Source organism: Phyllobates terribilis, unplaced genomic scaffold, assembly GCF_046119375.1.
Source record: "Phyllobates terribilis strain yellow unplaced genomic scaffold, ASM4611937v1 Scaffold_2__4_contigs__length_985480577, whole genome shotgun sequence".
Lineage (NCBI taxonomy): Eukaryota > Metazoa > Chordata > Amphibia > Anura > Dendrobatidae > Phyllobates > Phyllobates terribilis.
The window spans coordinates 637,886,851-637,911,287 of NW_027362762.1; the positions used below are offsets into that span (position 1 = coordinate 637,886,851).

At 43.7% G+C, this 24,437-nt stretch overlaps 1 protein-coding gene across 3 annotated transcripts in view; it reads left to right on the top strand.

Annotated features, from left to right (window-relative positions):
• The window catches only part of NAV1 (neuron navigator 1), a 194,221-nt gene that overhangs the window by 104,177 nt on the left and 65,607 nt on the right, over positions 1-24,437 (top strand). For all 3 annotated transcript variants that reach the window (XM_073666612.1, XM_073666613.1, XM_073666614.1), the window contains 3 exons: positions 938-979; positions 11,522-11,664; positions 17,534-17,701. In XM_073666612.1, the coding sequence (XP_073522713.1) occupies positions 938-979; positions 11,522-11,664; positions 17,534-17,701 (353 nt within the window). The remainder of the gene's footprint in view (positions 1-937; positions 980-11,521; positions 11,665-17,533; positions 17,702-24,437) is intronic.

Here is a 24,437-nt window from a genome sequence, read left to right on the forward strand (position 1 = left end):
TCACACTTTTTTGTTAAGTATATAATTCCACATGTGTTAATTCATAGTTTTGATGCCTTCAATGTGAATGTACAATTTTCATAGTTATGAAAATACAGAAAAATCTTTAAATGAGAAGGTGTGTCCAAACTTTTGGTCTGTACTGTATATATTTTTTTTACGGATACAACACGTACCCATTTTAATCTATGGTGCTATTCACATATCCGTGCTTTTTCATGGACTGTGTGTCCGTACAAAACACATGGAGACATGATTGTGTTTTTCCAGCAGCACGGATGAGAAGAGCCCGTACAAGTCTATGGGTCCATGAAAAACACGTACAGCAGATGGGTGGCATCCGTGTGCTGTACATACGTAAGACTGCAAAGTATAGGAGAAGTTTTGTCATTTATTTCTTTATCCATCTGTGAAAAACACTGATGGTAAAAATGGACACACTGATGCAAAACACTAATAAAAGCAGTATCATTTTTGTCACGTAGGTGTTTAGATACGGACATGTGAATGAGGCCTAAAGAGGCATGCAAAGAACACACGGTTGACATAATTTCTTCATTAAAATGTCTATCTATCTTGTCATTTTCATAATTCCACTACAATTTTCATCTTGGGGTGTTGATATCATTGTAGAGGAGAGTATTTAGACATGGTGTTAAAATATTTTAATGATACACAGTTGGTACATAACTACTTGTTTCAGAAAGTGTTGGGGTATATTTATTTATTATGCCTTTATATGTATTTATACAAGTCTCAGGTATAACTTATTTTAATAATGTATCTTATACTATAGTCCACTTGTTTTATTTATTACTTTAGATGCCCACCTCTGGACCATATCCACCTTGACTATGTCTTTTTTTCTATAAACCTATACACAAAACTGTAAACCATATAATTTGCTGTGTGTAATTATTTAACTTTACTTCCACAGTGCTATCCAGGACCGAAATACATTGCCAAAAAAAGGATTAAGGTATGTTTTTATTTCTATTGCAGTACTGGGGTTCTATTGCCACCATAGCTTGTGCTTTTTTTCCAATATTGGACATACTGCTACATACAGATTTTGGTTGCCATCTTTGATGCAGGCTCTGGAGCTGAGCCTGAAAATTCCCGGCAGATGATGGCTGGCTGTGCCTACCTCTAACCAGGGAGTGGAGCTGGACTGCACTCTCTGCTGTGAACTCATTAAATGCTGCTGTCAATCTCTGACAGCCGTATTTACAGTGCTTGAATTGGATGGAGGGACAGTGCTCCACTACAAGAGCCATCAATCCTTGTTACGTGATCACAAAGTGCCGATGGGCTGCCATGACAGTATTCTAGTAAGGATCAGCTGGCGTTCCATAGGAGACTGTTATTTTTTCTTTTTTCTATATACTGAAATACTGTGGTACTGCTGCATGTAGTGTAACTGATCAGACGATCGCAGGTTCAAGTACCTTAAAAGGACTAAAAAATAAAGTAGAAAAAAATATAAAAAAATTAATGACTACTTTTCCCCATTAAAGATAAGTAAAAAAATAAACATTGTATGTGGCATTGTTCCTTCTGTAAAAGTCTGATTTATGAAAATATAAAATGAATTACCCTTATTGGCAAAGTGTTATGTTCTGCTACCAAAGCTAAGGAAAGAGAGGAGATCTGTCCCTACTATAAGACTCAGCTGAATCCCTACGATGTAACAGGGAACCTGATCCTGCGATCAGACCTGCTAAAGTCCTAATCTAGTCTGTACGGAGACCTATAGATGTGAGGAGGGAATCCCTACAAGTACTAAGGACTGGGAGGAATATGGGACACCTCCTAACAGAAATAGTAGCAGACAGACGAACAAACAAAATAGATAGAACATAGAGGTCCGTAGACCAAGCAAACTAACAGAGTTAGATACAGAGCACAGGCTAGCTAGAAAGTAGATATACAATGAAGTCCAGCAAAGCCAGAAGGGCGGAGCAGGATAAAATAGGCCAACAAGGTCATGTGACCAGCAAAGGAAAAAAAACCTAACAGCAAGGTTCTAACAGTACCCCCCCTTCTAAGAGGATCCTCCGGATCCCCTAGGACCAGGCTTATCAGGAAATCTCCTGTGAAACGCTCTGATAAGTCTGGACGCGGAAACATCATCTGACCTCACCCAAGAGTTATCCTCGGGTCCGAAACCTTTCCAGGCCACAAGATACTGCAAACTACCTCTATACCGTCTAGAGTCAAGGATGCGAGAAATTTCATATTCCCCGTCCTCCACCACCGGAGGAACAGAGGCAGAGGCGTCACCATCCGACACAACAGCTTTTTTTAACAGAGAGACATGAAAGACCGGATTAATTCTCCAGGAGGTAGGAACCTCCAACCTAACAGCAGATTGGTTGACAACCTGAAGCACCTTAAAGGGCCCTACAAACTTGGGACCCAATTTCTTAGAAGGAATCCTCAACCGCAGATTCCTAGAGGACAACCAAACCATGTCACCAACAGCGAACAAAACCTCCTGTCGTTTCCTATCAAAGTAGTCTTTAGATTTTCTGTTGGCCTCCTGAAGATTACCACGCACATCCGTCCAAACTCTTTCCAAATCACCGGAAAAATTCTCCTCCTCAGGCACGGCAGATCCCAACTTGGAGAACGACCCAAACGACGGATGTCTCCCAGAACAACAAAAAAAAGGCGAACAACCAGCAGAAGAAGATGTATGATTGTTCAGAGCAAATTCGGCAAGTGGCAGAAACTCAGACCACCCCTCTTGATTGTCTGCCACAAAACAACGCAAGAACTGCTCAACATCCTGGTTTTTCCTTTCTGTCTGGCCATTAGATTCAGGATGATATCCGGACGAAAACGACAAATGAATTCCCAACCTGTCACAAAAGGCACGCCAAAAACGAGCCACGAACTGAGGACCCCTATCAGAAACAATGTCAGTAGGAACGCCATGAAGTCTGACAATTTCCTTGACAAAGGCCTTAGCGAGAGTTTTAGCGCAGGGCAGTTTGACGAAGGGAACCAAGTGACACATCTTGCTTAAACGGTCCACGACCACCCAGATGACAGTAAAACCCTCAGAGGAGGGAAGGTCAGTTATAAAGTCCATAGCCAAATGTGTCCAAGGAGCACTGGGGACCTCCAAAGGACAAAGCAACCCCGCAGCAGGAGTATGTGAGGACTTAGATCTAGCACATATAGTACATTGGCGCACCCACTTAATGACTTCCTTCTGCCATCCAGGCCACCAAAAACTGCGACCCACCAGTCTCTTGGTCTCAGAGATTCCGGGATGACCTGCCAACCGAGATTCGTGACACTCAACAAACAAATCTCTCCTAAAGGTCCCAGGCACAAACAACCTCCCATGAGGAGTGTTAGATGGGGCATTCTCCTGTGCTTTAAGAATCTCATCTTCCAAAACGGAGTCTAAAGCAGCTATCACAACACCTTCTTGTAAAATGTTTTCCTCTTTCTCAGCACCGACTATGGGAGAAAAACTGCGAGACAAGGCATCCGCCTTAACATTCTTAGTACCAGGGATGTAAGTAACGGAGAAATTAAACCGCGAGAAAAACAGTGCCCACCTAGCCTGACGGGCATTCAGGCGCTTGGCAGCATCAAGATATATCAGATTTTTATGATCCGTAAGAACCTGAACGGGAAATTCCGCACCTTCCAAGAAGTGGCGCCAGTGTTCAAATGCGAGTTTAATAGCCAATAATTCCCGATTACCAATATCGTAATTCAGTTCAGTCTCCGAAAATTTTTTTGAAAAAAAGGCACAGGGATGTAATCCATCCCCGTTATCCTGAGACAATACTGCGCCAACCCCCACAGAGGAAGCATCAACCTCAACCAAAAACGGCCTAGTAACATCAGGCTGCATAAGGATGGGAGCAGAGGTGAACCTCTCCTTGAGATACACAAAAGCTTCAATGGCCTCAGAAGACCACTGAACCGCATCAGCACCTTTCCTGGTGAGATCAGTCAGAGGTTTGACAATACTAGAAAAATTTTTTATGAATTTTCTGTAGTAATTGGCGAAACCCAAAAACCTCTGTATCGATTTCAAACCAATAGGCCTAGGCCATTCCTGCACAGCCTGAACCTTAACCGGATCCATCTCAAAACCTTTGCTGGAGATAATGTAGCCCAAAAAACTAATTCTCTGTACAGCGAACTCACATTTCTCCAGCTTAGCAAAAAGCGAATTGTCCATTAATAACTGTAATACCTCACGCACGCTCCGCCAATGAGACTCCAGATCTGGCGAATAAATCAAAATGTCATCCAAATACACAACCACATTTTTACCGATCAAAGGTCTAAGGATGTCATTAATAAGATTCTGAAAAAATGCAGGAGCATTAGTAAGACCAAAAGGCATAACCAGATTCTCAAAATGACCCACAGGAGTGTTAAAAGCAGTCTTCCATTCATCACCCTCCTTCATGCGCAACAGATTGTATGCCCCCTTAAGGTCAATTTTAGAGAACCACTTGGCCCCCAATAACTGGTTAAACAGATCAGGAATCAATGGCAGTGGGTAAGGATTGCGTACCGTAATTTTGTTAATCTCACGAAAATCCAGACAAGGACGTAAACCGCCGTCCTTTTTTTTTACAAAAAAAAATCCAACCGCCACAGGAGACTTAGAGGGCCTAATGTGACCGGCGGCCAAACTTGTCTGTATGTATTCCTCCAAAGCCTTCCTCTCAGGAATGGTAAGGTTAAATAAACGACTTTTAGGAAGAGTCGCTCCAGGGACAAATTCAATAGAACAATCATAGTCTCTATGGGGAGGCAAAACCTGCGATTCCTTCTCAGAAAAAACTCTCCAAAAATCCTGAATAGGAACAGGCAATTCTCCCCTATCCAAAGCTGCAATACGCCCGTTACAACACTTGTCATAACATTTATGGCTCCAGGATTTAATTTCACTGGTAGACCAATCCAGTACAGGATTGTGAAATTTTAACCAGGGCAAACCCAATATTACTGGAGAAGGCAAGTTATTCAACACTACCAAATCCAATTTCTCATGGTGAACACCATTAATAGTGAGAGGAAATTCACTGACCTTGAGAGTAATATTCTTCAAAGGGGAGCCATCCACAGAAACCACAGCAATGGGGGATGATAAAGGTTCAGGTTTTAAATTGAGTTTTTCCACGAATCCCCCATCAATTACATTCAGTGTAGACCCGCAATCAACAAACACCCGAAATTCCATTAATTTTTCCTGAGCAATCGTGGAAGCAGCTAAAAATATACCCTTGGAATTTAAACAGGCAATACGGGCGTGACTGACCATTTTTTTTTCTTTCTTCATACGAAGCTCACAGCCTTTAATCAAATGACCAGATTTTCCGCAATAGAAACACAAGCCTTCTGAAAAACGACGGTCTTTTTCTTGAGAGCGAGGTGCCACCGATCCAATCTCCATCGGTTCACCACTGTTAGTACACACATTATCATAACCAGAAACTGACATAGCAGAGGATTTGCTCTCATTAACCCTAGCACGCAGTCTTCTATCCACCCGTATAGCTAATTGCATAGCCTGTTGCAAATCCTCAGGTGTAGGATAAGCAATTAGCAGGTCTTTAACCCTTTCACTGAGCCCAGCAAGAAATAGACTTTTCAGAGCAGAATCGTTCCACCCTGTTTGAGTGGACCAACGACGAAAATGAGTACAATATTTTTCGACATTACCTGATCCTTGTTTTAAACGTCTCAACTCAGTCTCAGCTGATGCCACACGGTCAGGATCATCATATAATAGTCCTAAAGCAGAAAAAAAACTATCCACTGATCTGAAGCATGTATCACTAGGTTGCAAAGAAAAGGCCCACTCCTGAGGCTCTTTGCGCAAAAGTGACATTATGAACCCTACGCGCTGGGATTCATCCCCAGAGGACTTGGGTCTCAAACGAAAATACAATAAGCAAGCATTTTTAAATGAAAAAAATTCTCGATGTTCACCAAAAAATAAATCCGGCAAACATACCTTAGGCTCCAAGAAATATGCTCCAGGACAGTTACTCACGTGCTGACGGAGCTCGGCCACTTCCAGAGAGAGTCCCTGCAGGTGTTTAGCCAAATCCTGAACCGACACCATGATGGAACAAAAAAAAAAAAAAAAAATCTTTCCTTAGAGAATTTGCAGGCTGGACTTACTGTTATGTTCTGCTACCAAAGCTAAGGAAAGAGAGGAGATCTGTCCCTACTATAAGACTCAGCTGAATCCCTACGATGTAACAGGGAACCTGATCCTGCGATCAGACCTGCTAAAGTCCTAATCTAGTCTGTACGGAGACCTATAGATGTGAGGAGGGAATCCCTACAAGTACTAAGGACTGGGAGGAATATGGGACACCTCCTAACAGAAATAGTAGCAGACAGACGAACAAACAAAATAGATAGAACATAGAGGTCCGTAGACCAAGCAAACTAACAGAGTTAGATACAGAGCACAGGCTAGCTAGAAAGTAGATATACAATGAAGTCCAGCAAAGCCAGAAGGGCGGAGCAGGATAAAATAGGCCAACAAGGTCATGTGACCAGCAAAGGAAAAAAAACCTAACAGCAAGGTTCTAACACAAAGGCCATAAAGAAAAAAAAAATCAAAACACCAGTATTACAGTTTTTCTGGTCACTTCAACACCACAAAAAAACGTAATTATAAGCAAATGCATCTTAAAATGGCATCACTAAAAATGTCAGCACGCCATAGCAAAAACAATCCTCGCACAGCTCAATTAATCTAAAAATGAAAACATCACAGCTCTCTGATAATGATGACACCAAAGAATTTAATTCTTTTTACTTATTTCCAATTTTTTTTCTAGCACTTAAATAAAAAAACAAAATACAAGTTTGGAATAGCTGTAATCGTACTAACCTGAGGAATCATATTGCCAGGTCATTTTTAGTGCACAATGAAAACTGTAAAAACAGAACCCAAAAACTTTTGTGGAATTGCATTTTTTTGCTCAATTTCACCGCACTTGTAATATTTTCCTTCTTCTCCAGTACACTGAGTAATAAAAATAATTGTGTCATTCAATAAACTCATTCTGCAAATAACAAGTCCTCATATGGCTGTGTTGACAGGAGAAAAAAAACAATTAAGGCTCTTGGAAGAAGAGAAGGAAAAAGCGAATGTGTAAAAAACCTAAAATCGTCCAGTCGGGAAGGGGTTACCTGGGTGTGAGATTTACCATTTCCTTCAAGCATGTGTAAGCTCCTATACATGATCTCATCAGGGGGGTGCCAAAATAATTCTGCAAACTTGGAACAGCCCCTCCGTCCCGGCCAATAAAGCTGTTTCTTGAAAAAATGATCAGGGAAATGAATTGGGTGGAGACACCCAACAAGAGAGAAATGCTGAGCTAAGTGTTAAGCTTTTTTCTCCAAGCTGGAGAAGCTTTATTGCAATAATTCCCACTCATGTAAAACTTTACATTTAGGATTGTTTCCAGTTTGACAGTCCGACAATAAACTTTGAGCCTTTTCCTGGTGTTGGGAGGTCCGCTGTGCCATTGCATCAAAATCAGAAAGGAGGAAATGAGAGAGTCCTCCATACATCTTCCTCTAGAGCAGGGTTCCTCAACCTTTCTTAACTTGACAGCCACTTCAGCTCTGAGAGATAAAATTGTGAGCTGTATTCCATGTGAAAGAATTGTAGAAGCCTTTGTGTATTTCGGAAGGAAACACTCAAAAAATGATACCCTTCAAAGTAAAAATGCTGCGAGTGCCCCCATATAAAGTAATAATGCCCAGAGGGCCCACATAAGCAGTAATGGCCTAAGTGCCCCTAAAAAGTAACAATGCTGTGTATTTCTCTTTAACATTAGAGACCCCTTAATGATTAAAAATGCCCAATTGTTTTCCGCAAAGTCCTCGTGTTCTGTCGACACCAATACAGTTGAGAGTGGTGTAGACAGACGTGGCCGTCAAGATACATGTGACTCTCAAAGTAGTGATGCAGACACATTTGGCTCTCGAGCCATGGGTTGGGGACCAATGTTCTAGGTCAGGGGTGGGCAATTAATTTTCCCAAGGGGCCATATGAGAGGCTGTGACTGTTGTGGAGGCCGAACCAGCCAATTAATCAGTTGGATAATGCCATGACATAAAAAACAGCTATATTAATACAGCAAATGTCAAGAAATAACAAGCAGATAAAAAGTGTAATCTTTATTGAATATGAAGTGGAGAAGACAAGATAATTAAAAACAATTAGTTAATAAATAATGAAGTGGATGGAGCACAGACCGCATAGAGAACAGCAATATATACAGATGGTAGGAGAGAGATGTGTCACAAAACATGACTGGCAAAGTAATTAGAATTGCACACTATTGAAGTATATAATGTGGACAAGAACTCATTAAATAGAATAACAATAAAGTGCATGGTGCATTAAATACATAATGTGGAACTTTTTGAAATCCATGATGCAATAGGAAAGTAACAGTAAAGTGCATAGTGCACTTAAAGTGAACCTGTCAGGTCCGATGTAAGGTTAATCTGCAGGTTATGAAGGTGCCCAGCCATTGTACTGAAAGTCTGGCACCTCAGAGAAAATGAACTCCGTTCAGTCATGCAGGTGTGCCTCGAGCAATCACAGCACTGAGAGCACGACTGTAAGCACGCCCTGGCATGAGCGACAGGCGACTCTGCAATATCAGTAATGAGCTGGCTGTAAGTACTGCACCACTCCTGACTTTTTTTTCTTTTTCACGTCCTGCGTCTCACTACTGGCGGGGCAGGTGGCTTCGGCTGATGTCACATGTCACTCGGGTTGGCACCATTGGTGTCATTGGCTGCGTCACCCACCCCATGTTCTGCAGATCTGGGCGCCGATCACATGCGTCATGTAGGTATCGTGTGGGGATTTTCTACATCTGAGCCTTATTTCCCCTAATTGCTCCACCCTTTTTACACCCACCTCTTACACCACCTCACCACTCCCTAAAGAATTGTTGGCGAAACACGCGTTGGAGGGTGACATGGAGATCTAACAGCGTGAATGGATGCATTGGGTCCATACAGCCCTTTATTATTTATTTTCATTTATTTTGTCACTTTCTATCTGATATGACAAATGTGGCATTATTTGTAATATCAATACTGGCTGATTATCATTTATTATAATTCCTTTAGACATCTATTATTATAATTTCTTTCAACATCTATTTTTTTATGTGGCACTTTACTACAGAGACTCTATTATGAATTAATATCTATAGTATTTATTTTTGCACTGCCACTTTATTATATTATATGTTTAATATTGGTCATTTTATTGATACATTAAGTGCAATATTGTTGTTTTTTATTGCATCATGTATTTCAGTAAGATTTATATCATGTACTTAAGCATCGTGCACTTTATTGTTATTCTATTTAATGAGTTCTTGTCCACATTATATACTTCAATAGTGCTCAATTATAATTACTTTGCCGGTCATGTTTTGTCATATCTTTCTCCTACCACCTGTATATAAAGCTGTTATCTATACACTCTGTTCTCCTCCATCTCCATTATTTTTAACTAATTTTGTTAGTCATGTTATTAATTGGTTTTTAATTATCTTGTCTTGTCCGCTTCATATTTAAAAAATATTTTTTATTTTATTTTATTAGCTTGTTATATTTTCATCATTTGCTGGATTTATATATATGTTTTGCTCCTGTTATTCAGCCTTAAATGGATTTTCCCACGAACAAAGTTAATTTTAATCAACGCTTTAATCAATAGATCTTTGAATAATAAGAAGTTCCACTATTGGATGTGTTTAAATAAAATGTTCCTGTGCTGAGATAATCTTATAAATGTGCCCCTGCTATGTACTGTGTAATGGCTGTGTCTGACAGGGGAGGAAGCAAAAGAGTATTCAGACATTACATCAGGGGATCACAGCTGATTCTTTCTTTGAGGTAAAATATTGATTAAAAACAGGCAGGGAAATGTTTTACCTCACAAAAAGAATCAGCTGTGATTCCGTGCTGTCTTGTCTGTATACTCTTTTGCCTCCTCCCCAGTCCAGGAGATGTGGTATGATCAGACCGTGTTCCTGCATGGTCAGACACAGACATTTTTTTAACATAACCAATTGTGTAATTTTTTCTTCCAAGATCTATTAATTAAAATCAGGGCTGTGGAGTCGGTAAGCCTAACCTCCGACTCCAAGTCCTCAATTTCCATGACACCGACTCCCTCATACATGGCTCATGTGTAAGTGATAAATTCACTGTAGCACAGATTCATCTCAGCTAAAAGTCTAGACCCTTAGATCAGGAATAGGACATTTCATAACTTTGCCAAATTCTTATGATAAAATATTCCCCACAAACTGCTTTGAACTTCTGTACCCAATTTATTATATATTTTAGGAGTTGGAGTCGGTCCATTTTAGACCGACTCCACCAAAATGGGCTCCAACTCCATGACTCCGACTCCACAGCCCTGATTAAAATGTACTTTGTTTGTGGGAAAACCCCTTTAAGTATGGATAATAACTGTAGATATACTGTGATCAACAGCTTCTCCCAAGCACAATATGATGCCTCCACATACAATATGTTGCCCCCAGTCACCCCTCCATAGTATGATGCCCCCACAGCTCCAAACACATAATAGGATGGCCCTCCCAAAACAGTATGATGACCCCCAGTTTCCTCCCACAAGTACCGACTGACAGTATGGTACCTCACAGCCTGGCCGCCTCATACAGTGTTATGCCCCCACAGTTTTCCCCCAAGTACTGAGAATTTTCATGTGTAATACATAAAACCTAGTCTTACCCAGGAACAGGAGGAGATCACACAATTTCTCACAGTGTCCCTGCAGCCTGTTAGCTCGCCCTCGTCTCCTCCTTCACACTGGCTGAAATGGGTGGGGGCGGGTGATTTTAAACAGACTGTATCTCAGCCTAGATTTCAGCTACAGCCCCTAATATTCTCAACTTTAATATGAGACCATTGTCTCGTCCCAGCCGCAATATCAGCTCTCATGGGAATGCCAGAGCCCCCTCTCACCCACAGCTCTCATTGTGATCCTTAATATCTCAGGCTGGGTAGCGGCGACAGAGGCAATTCTTGGAGAATCTCTGCTGTCGCTGTGAGCTAGGCTGAGATATGGCCATTAGTAGCCTGAACTTATTTTATACATTTTTGGCTACTGAGCTGCCACCCTGAAAGGACATGCAGTATAAGATTCATTCTTGGCAGGGAATGGGTAAAATCCTCCACTATTTGTGACCATCAGATCAGGCACAAAGGAAAATTAGAACATCTCTACCAGTCCCAAGGGGATGTTCGCTTTCTCCTTTGTGACGGCATCTGCACCATCGCAGTGTAAAACTATTCCTAATCATGCATTATTATTTTATATCGTATGTCTGCCATTTTGCTGGCTAAATTCTGGACTCTGGCACTAACTTGTTAATGAATTATTGTTCAACAAAACTATGTTACAGTAATGAGCTTACATTATTTTATTGCGATTTTAACTCATCAGGTACCAGTCACATTCTCAGGATGAGCCCAAGGAGAGGCGTCATTCACACACCATCGGGGGCATCCAAGATAATGATGATTTATCTCCTCTACCTCCTCCTTTACCACTTACTAATGTAGGGAAACCTCCTTTAGCATGTTTGGGTGAGTTTGTTTTATTTTTGCGGAAAGTTTAATATAAACCTAGATATGATCATTTTCTTCATACGCAGTATTGACATTTCCCATAATAGTCATTTGGCAATGCTGCCATAACTGTCTTAATGAAGATTTGTACCTGTGAAATCCAAAATAAGTAAAAAAAAAAGTCCTGCATGCTATTAAAAAAATAAATTATCCCATCAGAATGGGCAAAGGACCGCTGTAGCCAGTGATTAGCCTAAGCCCCATTCTGGGACCCAGGTAACATTAGAAGAGAAGCAGCAGGAGATTGGAAGGGGATTATAATTTTAATATTTTGCTTTGTTATAGGGTTGAAAATCACCTTTAAATTTACTACCATATATTTGGAAAAAATGTCAAAAATAAATAACAGATTTGATGCAGAACATGTGCTTTTTCTTTCCACAATTTTCTATTAAATTTGTTATTTTTTTGTTTAAACCTAATAGGGGTCAAGCCAGCTAGAAAACATATCTTTAGACATATTAAAGTTTACAATAATATACTAGCCACTAATATGCTTTAATTATGTAAGAGCCAGTGATTATACCGCTGTCAGCGCCACTTCTGAGTCTTATATATGAAGAACTTGGTACTCAAGTATAACTCGAATATGTAATTTTGATTGCAATCCACAGTAAAATATATGATGTTTCGGTCTATTATAGAGCTTCTTCACACAAACACATTGCCCATAGAGTAGGTGACACAAAAAGATGCTGAGAACTTGTATGAAGTGATAGTGGAATCCCACTGGAGGTATGGCGCCTATGCAAGTCAGTTAACCGCTCTATTGGGTTTGACACAGGAGAGAAGAACTTTAAAGGAGCTATCCAGAACTGAACTATTGAGGACCTATTTGTAGAATGATTCTTCAGTGTGAGATTGGTGTGGGTCTGACTCCCGGAACCCCCAATGATCAGCTGAAAACTGCTTCTGCAGCAGGTGGAACTAAGCAATGTAGGGTCGGAACACTGCAGCCCCCTTACATTAGTACTTGCTGCCAAGTAATATCTCCCATTCACTGCCAAGTACCGCACATTATCTCTCATTAACTTGGCGTGATGCAGATTATTGTGCTTTATCTCGCGATCACGTGATGTGATGGTGGAGTGTGGTGCTGAGTATTGCACTTTATCCACCATTCACGTCATGGTGAGAATGCGGGATAAAGCGCAGTACTTGGTAGCGGCTACTAAGCTATGTGTGTGGCTGCTGTGGTCCGCCCCGTACATCACTTAGTCCAGGGGTCTCAAACACGCGGCCCGCAGGCACAGACCCCTTGACGATCCCGACCTGGTCCAGGAGGAGCCGCCGACAGCAGCGCTGCATTGCCGCACAGAGACCGTCTCCCAGCACTGCATTTCCAATGCCAGCCGCCGGCCAATCAGAGGCCAGCAGCTGATATCTGCGTGTCGGCGCAGCGAGTATGACGTCATTGCCATATGCAGATGTCAGCTGCTGGCCTCTGATTGGCCGGCGGCTGACATTGAAAATGCTGTGCTGGGAGACAGTCTCTGTGCGGCAATGCAGCGCTGCTGTCGGCGGCTCCTCCTGGACCAGGTCGGGATCGTCAAGGGGTCGGACTCTGTGGTGCCTGCGGGCCACATCTGCAGGAAGGCCGCCGAGGGAACGGAGGACAGGTGAGAATCATCTTTTTTTTTTTCTATTTTATGTGTGTGAAGAACAGCACAGGGGGCACATAGCCACAAGAGGGGACCTGGATGGGGCACATAGCCACAACATGGGGACCGGGATGGTGCACAGAGCCACAAGAGGGGACCTGGATGGGGCACATAGCCACAGGATGGGGACCTGGATGGGGCACATAGCCACAGGATGGGGACCTGAATGGGGCACATAGCCACAACATGGGGACCGGGATGGTGCACAGAGCCACAGGATGGGGACCTGGATGGGGCACATAGCCACAGGATGGGGACCTGGATGGGGCACATAGCCACAAGAGGGGACCTGGATGGGGCACATAGCCACAGGATGGGGACCTGGATGGGGCACATAGCCACAGGATGGGGACCTGGATGGGGCACATAGCCACAGGATGCGGACCTGGATGGGGCACATAGCCACAAGAGGGGACCTGGATGGGGCACATAGCCACAAGAGGGGACCTGGATGGGGCACATAGCCACAAGATGGGGACCTGGATGGGGCACATAGCCACAGGATGGGGACCTGGATGGGGCACATAGCCACAGGATGGGGACCTGGATGGGGCACATAGCCACAAGAGGGGACCTGGATGGGGCACATAGCCACAGGATAGGGACCTGGATGGGGCACATAGCCACAGGATGGGGACCTGGATGGGGCACATAGCCACAAGAGGGGACCTGGATGGGGCACATAGCCACAAGAGGGGACCTGGATGGGGCACATAGCCACAAGATGGGGACCTGGATGGGGCACATAGCCACAGGATGGGGACCTGGATGGGGCACATAGCCACAGGATGGGGACCTGGATGGGGCACATAGCCTCAAGATGTGGACCTGGATGGGGCACATAGCCACAAGAGGGGACCTGGATGGGGCACATAGCCACAAGAGGGGACCTGGATGGGGCACAGAGCCACAAGATGGGGCACATAGCCACAAGATGGGGACCTGGATGGGGCACATAGCCACAAGATGGGGACCTGGATGGGGCACAGAGCCACAAGATGGGGCACATAGCCACAAGATGGGGACCTGGATGGGGCACATAGCCACAAGATGGGGACCTGGATGGGGCACATAGCCACAAGATGGGGACCTGGATGGGGCACATAGCCACAAGATGGGGACCTGGATGGGGCACATAGCCACAAGATGTGGACCTGGATGGGGCACATAGCCTCAAGATGTGGACCTGGATGGGGCACATAGCCACAAGATGGGGACCTGGATGGGGTACATAGCCACAGGATGGGGACCTGGATGGGGCACATAGCCACAAGAGGGGACCTGGATGGGGCACATAGCCACAAGATGGGGACCTGGATGGGGCACATAGCCACAGGATGGGGACCTGGATGGGGCACATAGCCACAGGATGGGGACCTGGATGGGGCACATAGCCACAAGAGGGGACCTGGATGGGGCACATAGCCACAGGATGGGGACCTGGATGAGGCACATAGCCACAGGATGGGGACCTGGATGGGGCACATAGCCACAAGAGGGGACCTGGATGGGGCACATAGCCACAAGAGGGGACCTGGATGGGGCACATAGCCACAAGATGGGGACCTGGATGGGGCACATAGCCACAAGATGGGGACCTGGATGGAGCACATAGCCACAAGATGGGGACCTGGATGGGGCACATAGCCACAAGATGTGGACCTGGATGGGGCACATAGCCTCAAGATGTGGACCTGGATGGGGCACATAGCCACAAGATGGGGACCTGGATGGGGTACATAGCCACAGGATGGGGACCTGGATGGGGCACATAGCCACAAGAGGGGACCTGGATGGGGCACATAGCCACAAGATGGGGACCTGGATGGGGCACATAGCCACAGGATGGGGTCCTGGATGGGGCACATAGCCACAGGATGGGGACCTGGATGGGGCACATAGCCACAAGAGGGGACCTGGATGGGGCACATAGCCACAGGATGGGGACCTGGATGGGGCACATAGCCACAGGATGGGGACCTGGATGGGGCACATAGCCACAGGATGGGGACCTGGATGGGGCACATAGCCACAAGAGGGGACCTGGATGGGGCACATAGCCACAAGAGGGGACCTGGATGGGGCACATAGCCACAAGATGGGGACCTGGATGGGGCACATAGCCACAGGATGGGGACCTGGATGGGGCACATAGCCACAAGAGGGGACCTGGATGGGGCACATAGCCACAGGATGGGGACCTGGATGGGGCACATAGCCTCAAGATGTGGACCTGGATGGGGCACATAGCCACAAGAGGGGACCTGGATGGGGCACATAGCCACAAGAGGGGACCTGGATGGGGCACAGAGCCACAAGATGGGGCACATAGCCACAAGATGGGGACCTGGATGGGGCACATAGCCACAAGTTGGGGACCTGGATGGGGCACAGAGCCACAAGATGGGGCACATAGCCACAAGATGGGGACCTGGATGGGGCACATAGCCACAAGATGGGGACCTGGATGGGGCACATAGCCACAAGATGGGGACCTGGATGGGGCACATAGCCACAAGATGGGGACCTGGATGGGGCACATAGCCACAAGATGTGGACCTGGATGGGGCACATAGCCTCAAGATGTGGACCTGGATGGGGCACATAGCCACAAGATGGGGACCTGGATGGGGCACAGAGCCACAAGATGGGGCACATAGCCACAAGATGGGGACCTGTATGGGGCACATAGCCACAAGATGGTGACCTGGATGGGGCACATAGCCACAAGATGGGGACCTGGATGGGGCACATAGCCACAAGATGGGGACCTGGATGGGGAACATTGCCACAGGATGGGGACCTGGATGGGGCACATAGCCCCAAGATGGGGACCTGGATGAGGCACATTAGTACAAGATGGGCGCCAGGATGGGGAACGTTGCCACAGGATGGGGACCTGGATGGGGCACATAGCCACAGGATGGGGACCTGGATGGGGCACATTAGTACAAGATGGGGACTTGGATGGGGAACATTACTACAAGATGTTTTCCATTATTACTATATGATGCTAATTGTAAGACAATATTACTGTATGTGGCCAATTGGGGGAAATAAAATTGTAAAAAAAATAAAAAATAAAATAAAGCATGAAAAAATATTGAGCACTAAAAATGCTGTTTTATATGTAAACTAAAGTAAACACAAAAAAGTGCACGTTTATTATCGCCACATCCATAACGACCCAAGCCATAAAAAAATAAACACGGCAAAAATGTTCAAAAGGTGTATACAAAAAAAATGGTATCACTAAAAATGTCACATTGAACAAAGAATGCGGCCCCCCAAATTCAAATTTTTTCCATGTGCGGCCCATATACCCAGCCGAGTTTGAGACCCCTGACTTAGTCCCTGTCCCTTCCAGAACAGTTTTCAGCTGATTGGTGGAGATCCCAGGTGTTGATCGCTCACCAGACTTATATTGACCTATACTAATAGTTCAGACCTGGACATCCCATTAAATTTAATGGCTAAACTGGCCCCAATATCTGTTTTTGCATGAGCCATCATAGAGAAAGACTGGCTTAGCTCTCGCAGTGAATCACAGGGAAGCTGTTTGCTGGGTCAGACCCAACGCAGAAGTGGAGCTGCTGAACCTGGAACTGGCGCTCACAATGGGACATTGCTAAACTTTGACAGTGAATATACTAGTACTATGTCAATCATGTCAAGCATCTGTAAAGATTATGTCGTCTAGCTAGATAAACCCTCTATGGACTCTATTACAACTTTGATCGAAGTTAAATTCCTAGACCGGCTCTGGTCACATTGGCTTTTCTTTTTTTTTGCCTGAGAGATATGATGAATTCTTTGCATGGATCCCTTATAAACAGTTATGAGTTGCTTTTTTTCACCTCAGTGGTTTTTAATAATCTGTGAAATTTCCATCAGATATCTATTTTTTAGACTGGTTGACAGGTTTCCAAGCTATTTAGGTCAGCATGTAATACTATAATGGATAAATGCATGCAAGTGTGAACAGAGGCTTCAAGTATCTATAATTAATGCATCTGTCCCTTTGTTTCTATGATCAATAGGTGTCTCATCAGTCTGAACCTCTCACTTGTCAATATGACATGTCAGATGTTATTGAAATGATAGGCCCAGTTTGGGACCCTGCAGACAGAATACGTATAATTTTCATTTAATTTTCTTCCCAACAGTGAGTCCCTCTTCTGCTCCTCGTATTGCTCGGTCAAGCAGTATTCCAGCTCAAGACTCTTCTTTTGAACTTTTCAGTTCTTCAAATTTAGGGAGTTCACTATCTCTTGCTGATCGACCTAAAGGGACAATGACTCGATCTGGCTCATTTAGAGACCCCTCTGATGATGGTAAGTGTGGTACGTTTTATTTAGCAGAATTTAGCGTACAGGGGCAAGTTTGCATTATTATCACTTTGTGTAATTTGGTATGGCCGTCATTTAGGGGATATAAAGATTGGACAGATTTCCTTTAATCTACATGCAGAATGATTCTGCTGTTAAATTTTGGCACCACTGATACTCTTTTATATATTTACACCTACTGTAGATATAATCACTTTATCTGGAAGCCCTTAGTTCTTGGAGGGCTTCTGTGTATACAAGTCTGGTGTATGGGGTAGTGATAAAAGTGCAATTCAGCCAACTCTCTTTTTTTGTCTTTTTTGCCTTTTAAATGCAAAAATGATCTTGATTGTATTTCTTCTGCAACTATAACAGTTTAATAATCCTTTTAATAATATAGCAGAATATAAGAATATTTGTTTTCTTGAGGTTCACAACATTAGTTAAGAGTAGTGTTGAGCCACCCCCGTAGTGTTCGGGTTCGGTTCGGTTCGTCGAACACCGGGATGTTCGAGGAACTGTTCGTCGAACTGTTCGTCGAACACCTTAGAACACCGTCGAACACCGTTAAAACCAATGGCAGGCAAACAAAAACACATAGAAACACATAGAAAACACCTGCAAAGGTGTCCAAAAGCTGACAAACTGCTCAGAAGACACTCTCTTTAAAAAAGCCGGCCGGCAAATTCAGCAGCGGCATACACCGGTACCCGACAATTTAGACAAGAAGGAATAGAGCTTCACACATAGATTAGATAGATAGAAACATGTCAGTCACACATATAAGAAGCACAGTGACAGTGTTGGTTACTGCACTTGTCATTTAGTGTAAAGGATTTATTAAAAAAAATATTAGTGTTTTCATGCACCGTCTCTTTAAAAAAGCCGGCCGGCAATTCAGCATCTGTACCCGACAATTTAGAACAGAAAGATAGAGCATCACACATAGATTAGATAGATAGAAACATGTCAGTCACATATATAATAAGTACAGTGATAGTGTTGCTTACTGTACTTGTCATTTAGTGTAAAGGATTTATTTAAAAAAATAATAGTGTTTTCATGCACTGTCTCTTTAAAAAAGCCGGCCGGCAATTCAGCAGCGGTACCCGACAATTTAGAACAGAAAGATAGAGCATCACACATAGATTAGATAGATAGAAACATGTCAGTCACATATATATGAAGTACAGTGATAGTGTTGGTTACTGTACTTGTCATTTAGTATTAAAATAAAGGATTTATTATTAAAAAAATTGGCGTGGGGTTCCCCTTAATTTTAGGCTCTAGCGGAGGTTAAGCGGACGGCTGGGGCAGATGTTTGAAGCCTGGGAAGGGGGTAATACCCACGGAGCTTCCCAGGCTACTAATATCAGCCCCCAGCTGAATACATAGCCTTTACTAGCTATTAAAATGGGGGACCCCCCAAAAAAAATGACGTGGGGTCCCCCCTAATTTAATAGCTAGCAAAGGCTAGGCAGACAGCTGGGGGCTGATATTAATAGCCCAGGAAGGGAGCCATGAATATTGGCCCCCTCCCAGGCTAGAAACACCAGCCGTCAGCCGCCCCAGAAATGGCGCATTCATAGGATGCGCCAATTCTGGCACTTAGCCTCGCTCTTCCACGCTGCCCTGGTGCGGTGGCAGGGGGTAATAGGGTTGGGGTTGATGTCAGCTTATAATGCCAGCTGACATCAAGCCCAGGTTAGTAATGGAGAGGCGTCTATAAGACACCCCCATTACTAACCCCATAGTCAAAGTTAAAAAAAACACAAACACCCAGAATAAAGTCCTTTAATTGAAATAAAGACACAATCCTTTATTGTTCTAAATTAAACCATACTTACCATCACGCCCATTCCAGCTGAAGCCAACGATCTCCTGCAATAAAAGAAAAATAATAAAGCAACCTCATCCTTACCTTTCCATGGTTCCCACGACAGCTTCAGCTCTGCTACATCGAGATGACAGGCTGGACCGCAGCAGAACGCTGCCATCCAGCCTGTCATCCCGCAGACACTGAGAAGCGCAGGCTTGCTTGCGCTGCTCAGCGTCTCTCTGTGACGACATCCAGATGAGCCGAGTTCATGTCCAATGAACTCGGCTCACCTCATGCACGTCACTGACAGCGTGGGAAAATTCTCACGCTGAAGCGCTGATTGCAGGAGAATTTTCCCACGCTGTCAGTGACGTGCAGGAGGTGAGCTGAGTTCATTGGACATGAGCTCACCTTATGCACGTCACTGACAGCGTGGGAAAATTCTCCTGCACTCAGCGCTTCAGCGGGAGAATTCTCACGCTGAAGCGCTGAGTGCAGGAGAATTCTCCCACGCTGTCAGTGACGTGCAGGAGGTGAGCTGAGTTCATTGGACATGAGCTCACCTTATGCACGTCACTGACAGCGTGGGAGAATTCTCCTGCACTCACCGCTTCAGCTTGAGAATTTTCCCACGCTGTCAGTGACGTGCATGAGGTGAGCCGAGTTCATTGGACATGAACTCGGCTCATCTGGATGTCGTCACAGAGAGACGCTGAGCAGCGCAAGCAAGCCTGCGCTTCTCAGTGTCTGCGGGATGAGAGGCTGGATGGCAGCGTTCTGCTGCGGTCCAGCCTGTCATCTCGATGTAGCAGAGCTGAAGCTGTCGTGGGAACCATGGAAAGGTAAGGATGAGGTTGCTTTATTATTTTTCTTTTATTGCAGGAGATCGTTGGCTTCAGCTGGAATGGGCGTGACGGTAAGTATGGTTTAATTTAGAACAATAAAGGATTGTGTCTTTATTTCAATTAAAGGACTTTATTCTGGGTGTTTGTGTTTTTTTTAACTTTGACTATGGGGTTAGTAATGGGGGTGTCTTATAGACGCCTCTCCATTACTAACCTGGGCTTGATGTCAGCTGGCATTATAAGCTGACATCAACCCCAACCCTATTACCCCCTGCCACCGCACCAGGGCAGCGTGGAAGAGCGAGGCTAAGTGCCAGAATTGGCGCATCCTATGAATGCGCCATTTCTGGGGCGGCTGACGGCTGGTGTTTCTAGCCTGGGAGGGGGCCAATATTCATGGCTCCCTTCCTGGGCTATTAATATCAGCCCCCAGCTGTCTGCCTAGCCTTTGCTAGCTATTAAATTAGGGGGGACCCCACGTCATTTTTTTTGGGGGGTCCCCCATTTTAATAGCTAGTAAAGGCTATGTATTCAGCTGGGGGCTGATATTAGTAGCCTGGGAAGCTCCGTGGGTATTACCCCCTTCCCAGGCTTCAAACATCTGCCCCAGCCGTCTGCTTAACCTCCGCTAGAGCCTAAAATTAAGGGGAACCCCACGCCAATTTTTTTAATAATAAATCCTTTATTTTAATACTAAATGACAAGTACAGTAACCAACACTATCACTGTACTTCATATATATGTGACTGACATGTTTCTATCTATCTAATCTATGTGTGAAGCTCTATTCTGTCTGTTATAAATTGTCGGGTACCGCTGCTGAATTGCCGGCCGGCTTTTTTAAAGAGACAGTGCATGAAAACACTATTATTTTTTTTGATAAATCCTTTACGCTAAATGACAAGTACAGTAAGCAACACTGTCACTGTACTTCGTATATATGTGGCTGACATGTTTCTATCTATCTAATCTATGTATGATGCTCTATTCTGTCTGTTATAAATTGTCGGGTACCGCTGCTGAATTGCCGGCCGGCTTTTTTAAAGAGACAGTGCATGAAAACACTATTATTTTTTTAAATAAATCCTTTACACTAAATGACAAGTACAGTAATCAACACTGTCACTGCACTTCTTACATATGTGACTGACATGTTTCTATCTATCTAATCTATGTGTGATTCTCTATTCCTTCTATTCTAAATTGTCGGGTACCGCTGCTGAATTGCCGGCCGGCTTTTTTAAAGAGACGGTGCATGAAAACACTATTATTTTTTTTGATAAATCCTTTACGCTAAATGACAAGTACAGTAAGCAGCACTTTCACTGTACTTCATATATATGTGGCTGACATGTTTATATCTATCTAATCTATGTGTGAAGCTCTATTCTTTTGGTTCTAAATTGTCGGGTACCGGTGTATGCCGCTGCTGAATTGCCGGCTTTTCATGTTTCACTGTTGGCACTGTTCCCATCGATTTGGGCAATCACTGTAATGCCACAACCACCATGGCTGTGGCATTACAGTGAGTGGCAGACAATCCCTGCATGATTGGTGCTCTAAATAGCGCCAGGCATGCAGGACACGCTTTTGGTGCACGAACAGTTATCGAACAAAACCTCGAACAGCCGAATTTTTTGCAAATCGTTCGGGTTCGTCGAACAACTCGAACACCGCCCAAAACAGCTCGAATTTGAGATTGGCGAACAGTTCTAGTCGAACACCGCTCATCTCTAGTTAAGAGGTGTCAAAAAAACTAAAAATTCTATTTTTAACATTTTAATTAATTACACAGATACCAGATAGGTACCAGATAGTAAGCCAAAATAGATATGTTAGCCAAATCCTAGTTAAAAGCTCGCATAGAGAGTGTCTAAAAAGAGTGTCATGTCTTCCATTTTACAGCTAACCTAATGATTTGATTGGGCATCCCACAGATTAGAGTTGATTGCTAATAGACCCATCAGTAGGACACTTTCCTGACCAGCCTGTCAGAGGACCTTTTTGACAAGTTAGGTTTGTTTAAAGAAGAGAAACCTTTATCCCCTTAAGGACCTTTTTGGTTTTAAAGACAACTTGTCGGTTGCTTAAAAAAATTGAATTAAATGCATTCTACAAATCCCAAAACTTTCTGATTCTGCCACTTTTTTCAGTTTTACGCTAAGTCACTACATTGCAGAGATATTCACTTTTGTTGCTTTTAGAGTGGAGTATGTGAAATTTCTGCATGCAGACCAGCTGGGGGTTTCATTTGTCTTCTCTGGCGGTGTGCGCTTTTACACCTCCCCCTCCAAGATTCTGACAATCACAGCTTGGCAGTGTTTGAGGCTGCCAGACTGTTAGATCACCTTCTGAGCTGCGAATGTTAGTGTCTTTGAGGCAGGAGTAAGAGTTCATGTTCCCAGTGAATAAACGCCCAGTTGGACTGCAAGCAGAGATTTCACATACTGTGCGCCATAAGCAACACATGTGAATATCTCTGCACTGGATTGACGCATTGCAAAACAAAAAAGACTGCCTGAATCAAGAGAGCTCTGGGATCTTTACAAGGTATTTAACTCTTTTTTTTTTGAGCAAGTGACAGGTCCTCTTTAAGGACTGAACATTTTTTCCCAATCCTTGCATCTCGAGAGCTAGGATTTTTTAAGCAATTTCTGTACACATAGCTCTATGAGGATTTGTCTTTTGCTGGATGAGTGGTATTTTTCAATATCACCATTTGTAAAGTAAATGTAACTTTTATGCTTTATTGCATTAACACTTTCTAGGGGGAAATGGGCAGGAAACAGCAGTTCTTGCATTTTTTTTTATTATAATTTTTTTAGCGTTTACACTTCAGCATGTTTCTAACTTGTTATCTTTATTCTGCAGGTCGTTAACACGATTCAAACATGTTTTCTCTTATATTTTTCTGTGCTATTGTTTCCATTTGGGGTACATTTAATTACTTTTTACTCAGATTTTTTGGGAGCAAAAACAAGAATTCTGCCTTGATTTTTGATTTGATTTATTTTTTTAGTATTCGCCATGTGCGTTAAATAATGTGAAATATTTTTGGATGTTAAAGACATGTAAAAGTTTGATTTAACTTTTTTTTTAAGTTGCACTTGGAAGCCTAGAACGTCCATAAGTCTGTGCAATGTTCTATGCCTGTCAGCGTGGCGCTGACAGGCATCCTATCAGACTACCATATGTGCTTGCCACAGTTTGCCATACATTGTGTTACTGTGATCACATGGGTGCAGGAGCTGGGTCACCTGGGATCAAAGGTATATTTGATCCCAGGCATTCAACCCCTTGATAACATTGGTTAATAGTAAGGCTATGTGCCCACGATGCGTTTCTGCATCTCCCTGGCAGAAAAAACGCATGTGGATTGTACATGCTTATTGTACATGCGTTTTTCATGCCAGGGACATGCGGAAATGAGCCGTTCTTCACTTGCATTTCCGCTTACATAACTGCAGCTTCTATGGGTTCCCTAGAGGCTAACTGATACCTACTAAAATGCAGTCATCTATGGAAGCATTGCTTTATATTGGTAAAAATGTCACAAGAAAATGCCATTGTGTATTTAAGATGAGCTGTAAAGTGGCTTTCCAGGCTTGAGCTAGATTTCTGCAGTTTGGCGAATCTGGTGTAATGCACCTTGGCTTTCCAGGCATCTGCAGTCGCGTTGTGACAGTGTGCATTGCATGTGCCAGATCCAGTTGGTGCTGTCCAGAGTCTCATCCACTTCTTGCATTCTTGCATCTAGCTTCTCACAAGTTCCATTGAGAAAAGTCAATGAGAATGTAGTCAGTATGTGACTGCCAGTATGCATAAAGGCAATGTGCACTTAGCTTAAGTGGAGTAATAGGACCCACGGAATTGATAGAGAAGCTCAGCCTTATAGGGATAAGATGTGACACATTAATCATGCATTATAAATGAATGCTATATTTGTAAGTATTTCAAATCTTCCGAATCTCACCATTTTAAAGGATTTTCCGGGCTTGAACTAAATTTCTGTGGTCACTGCCTTTTTACTAGGTTCTCACCTGCTTCTCTCAATGTTCTCAGGTCATTAATGGCGGTC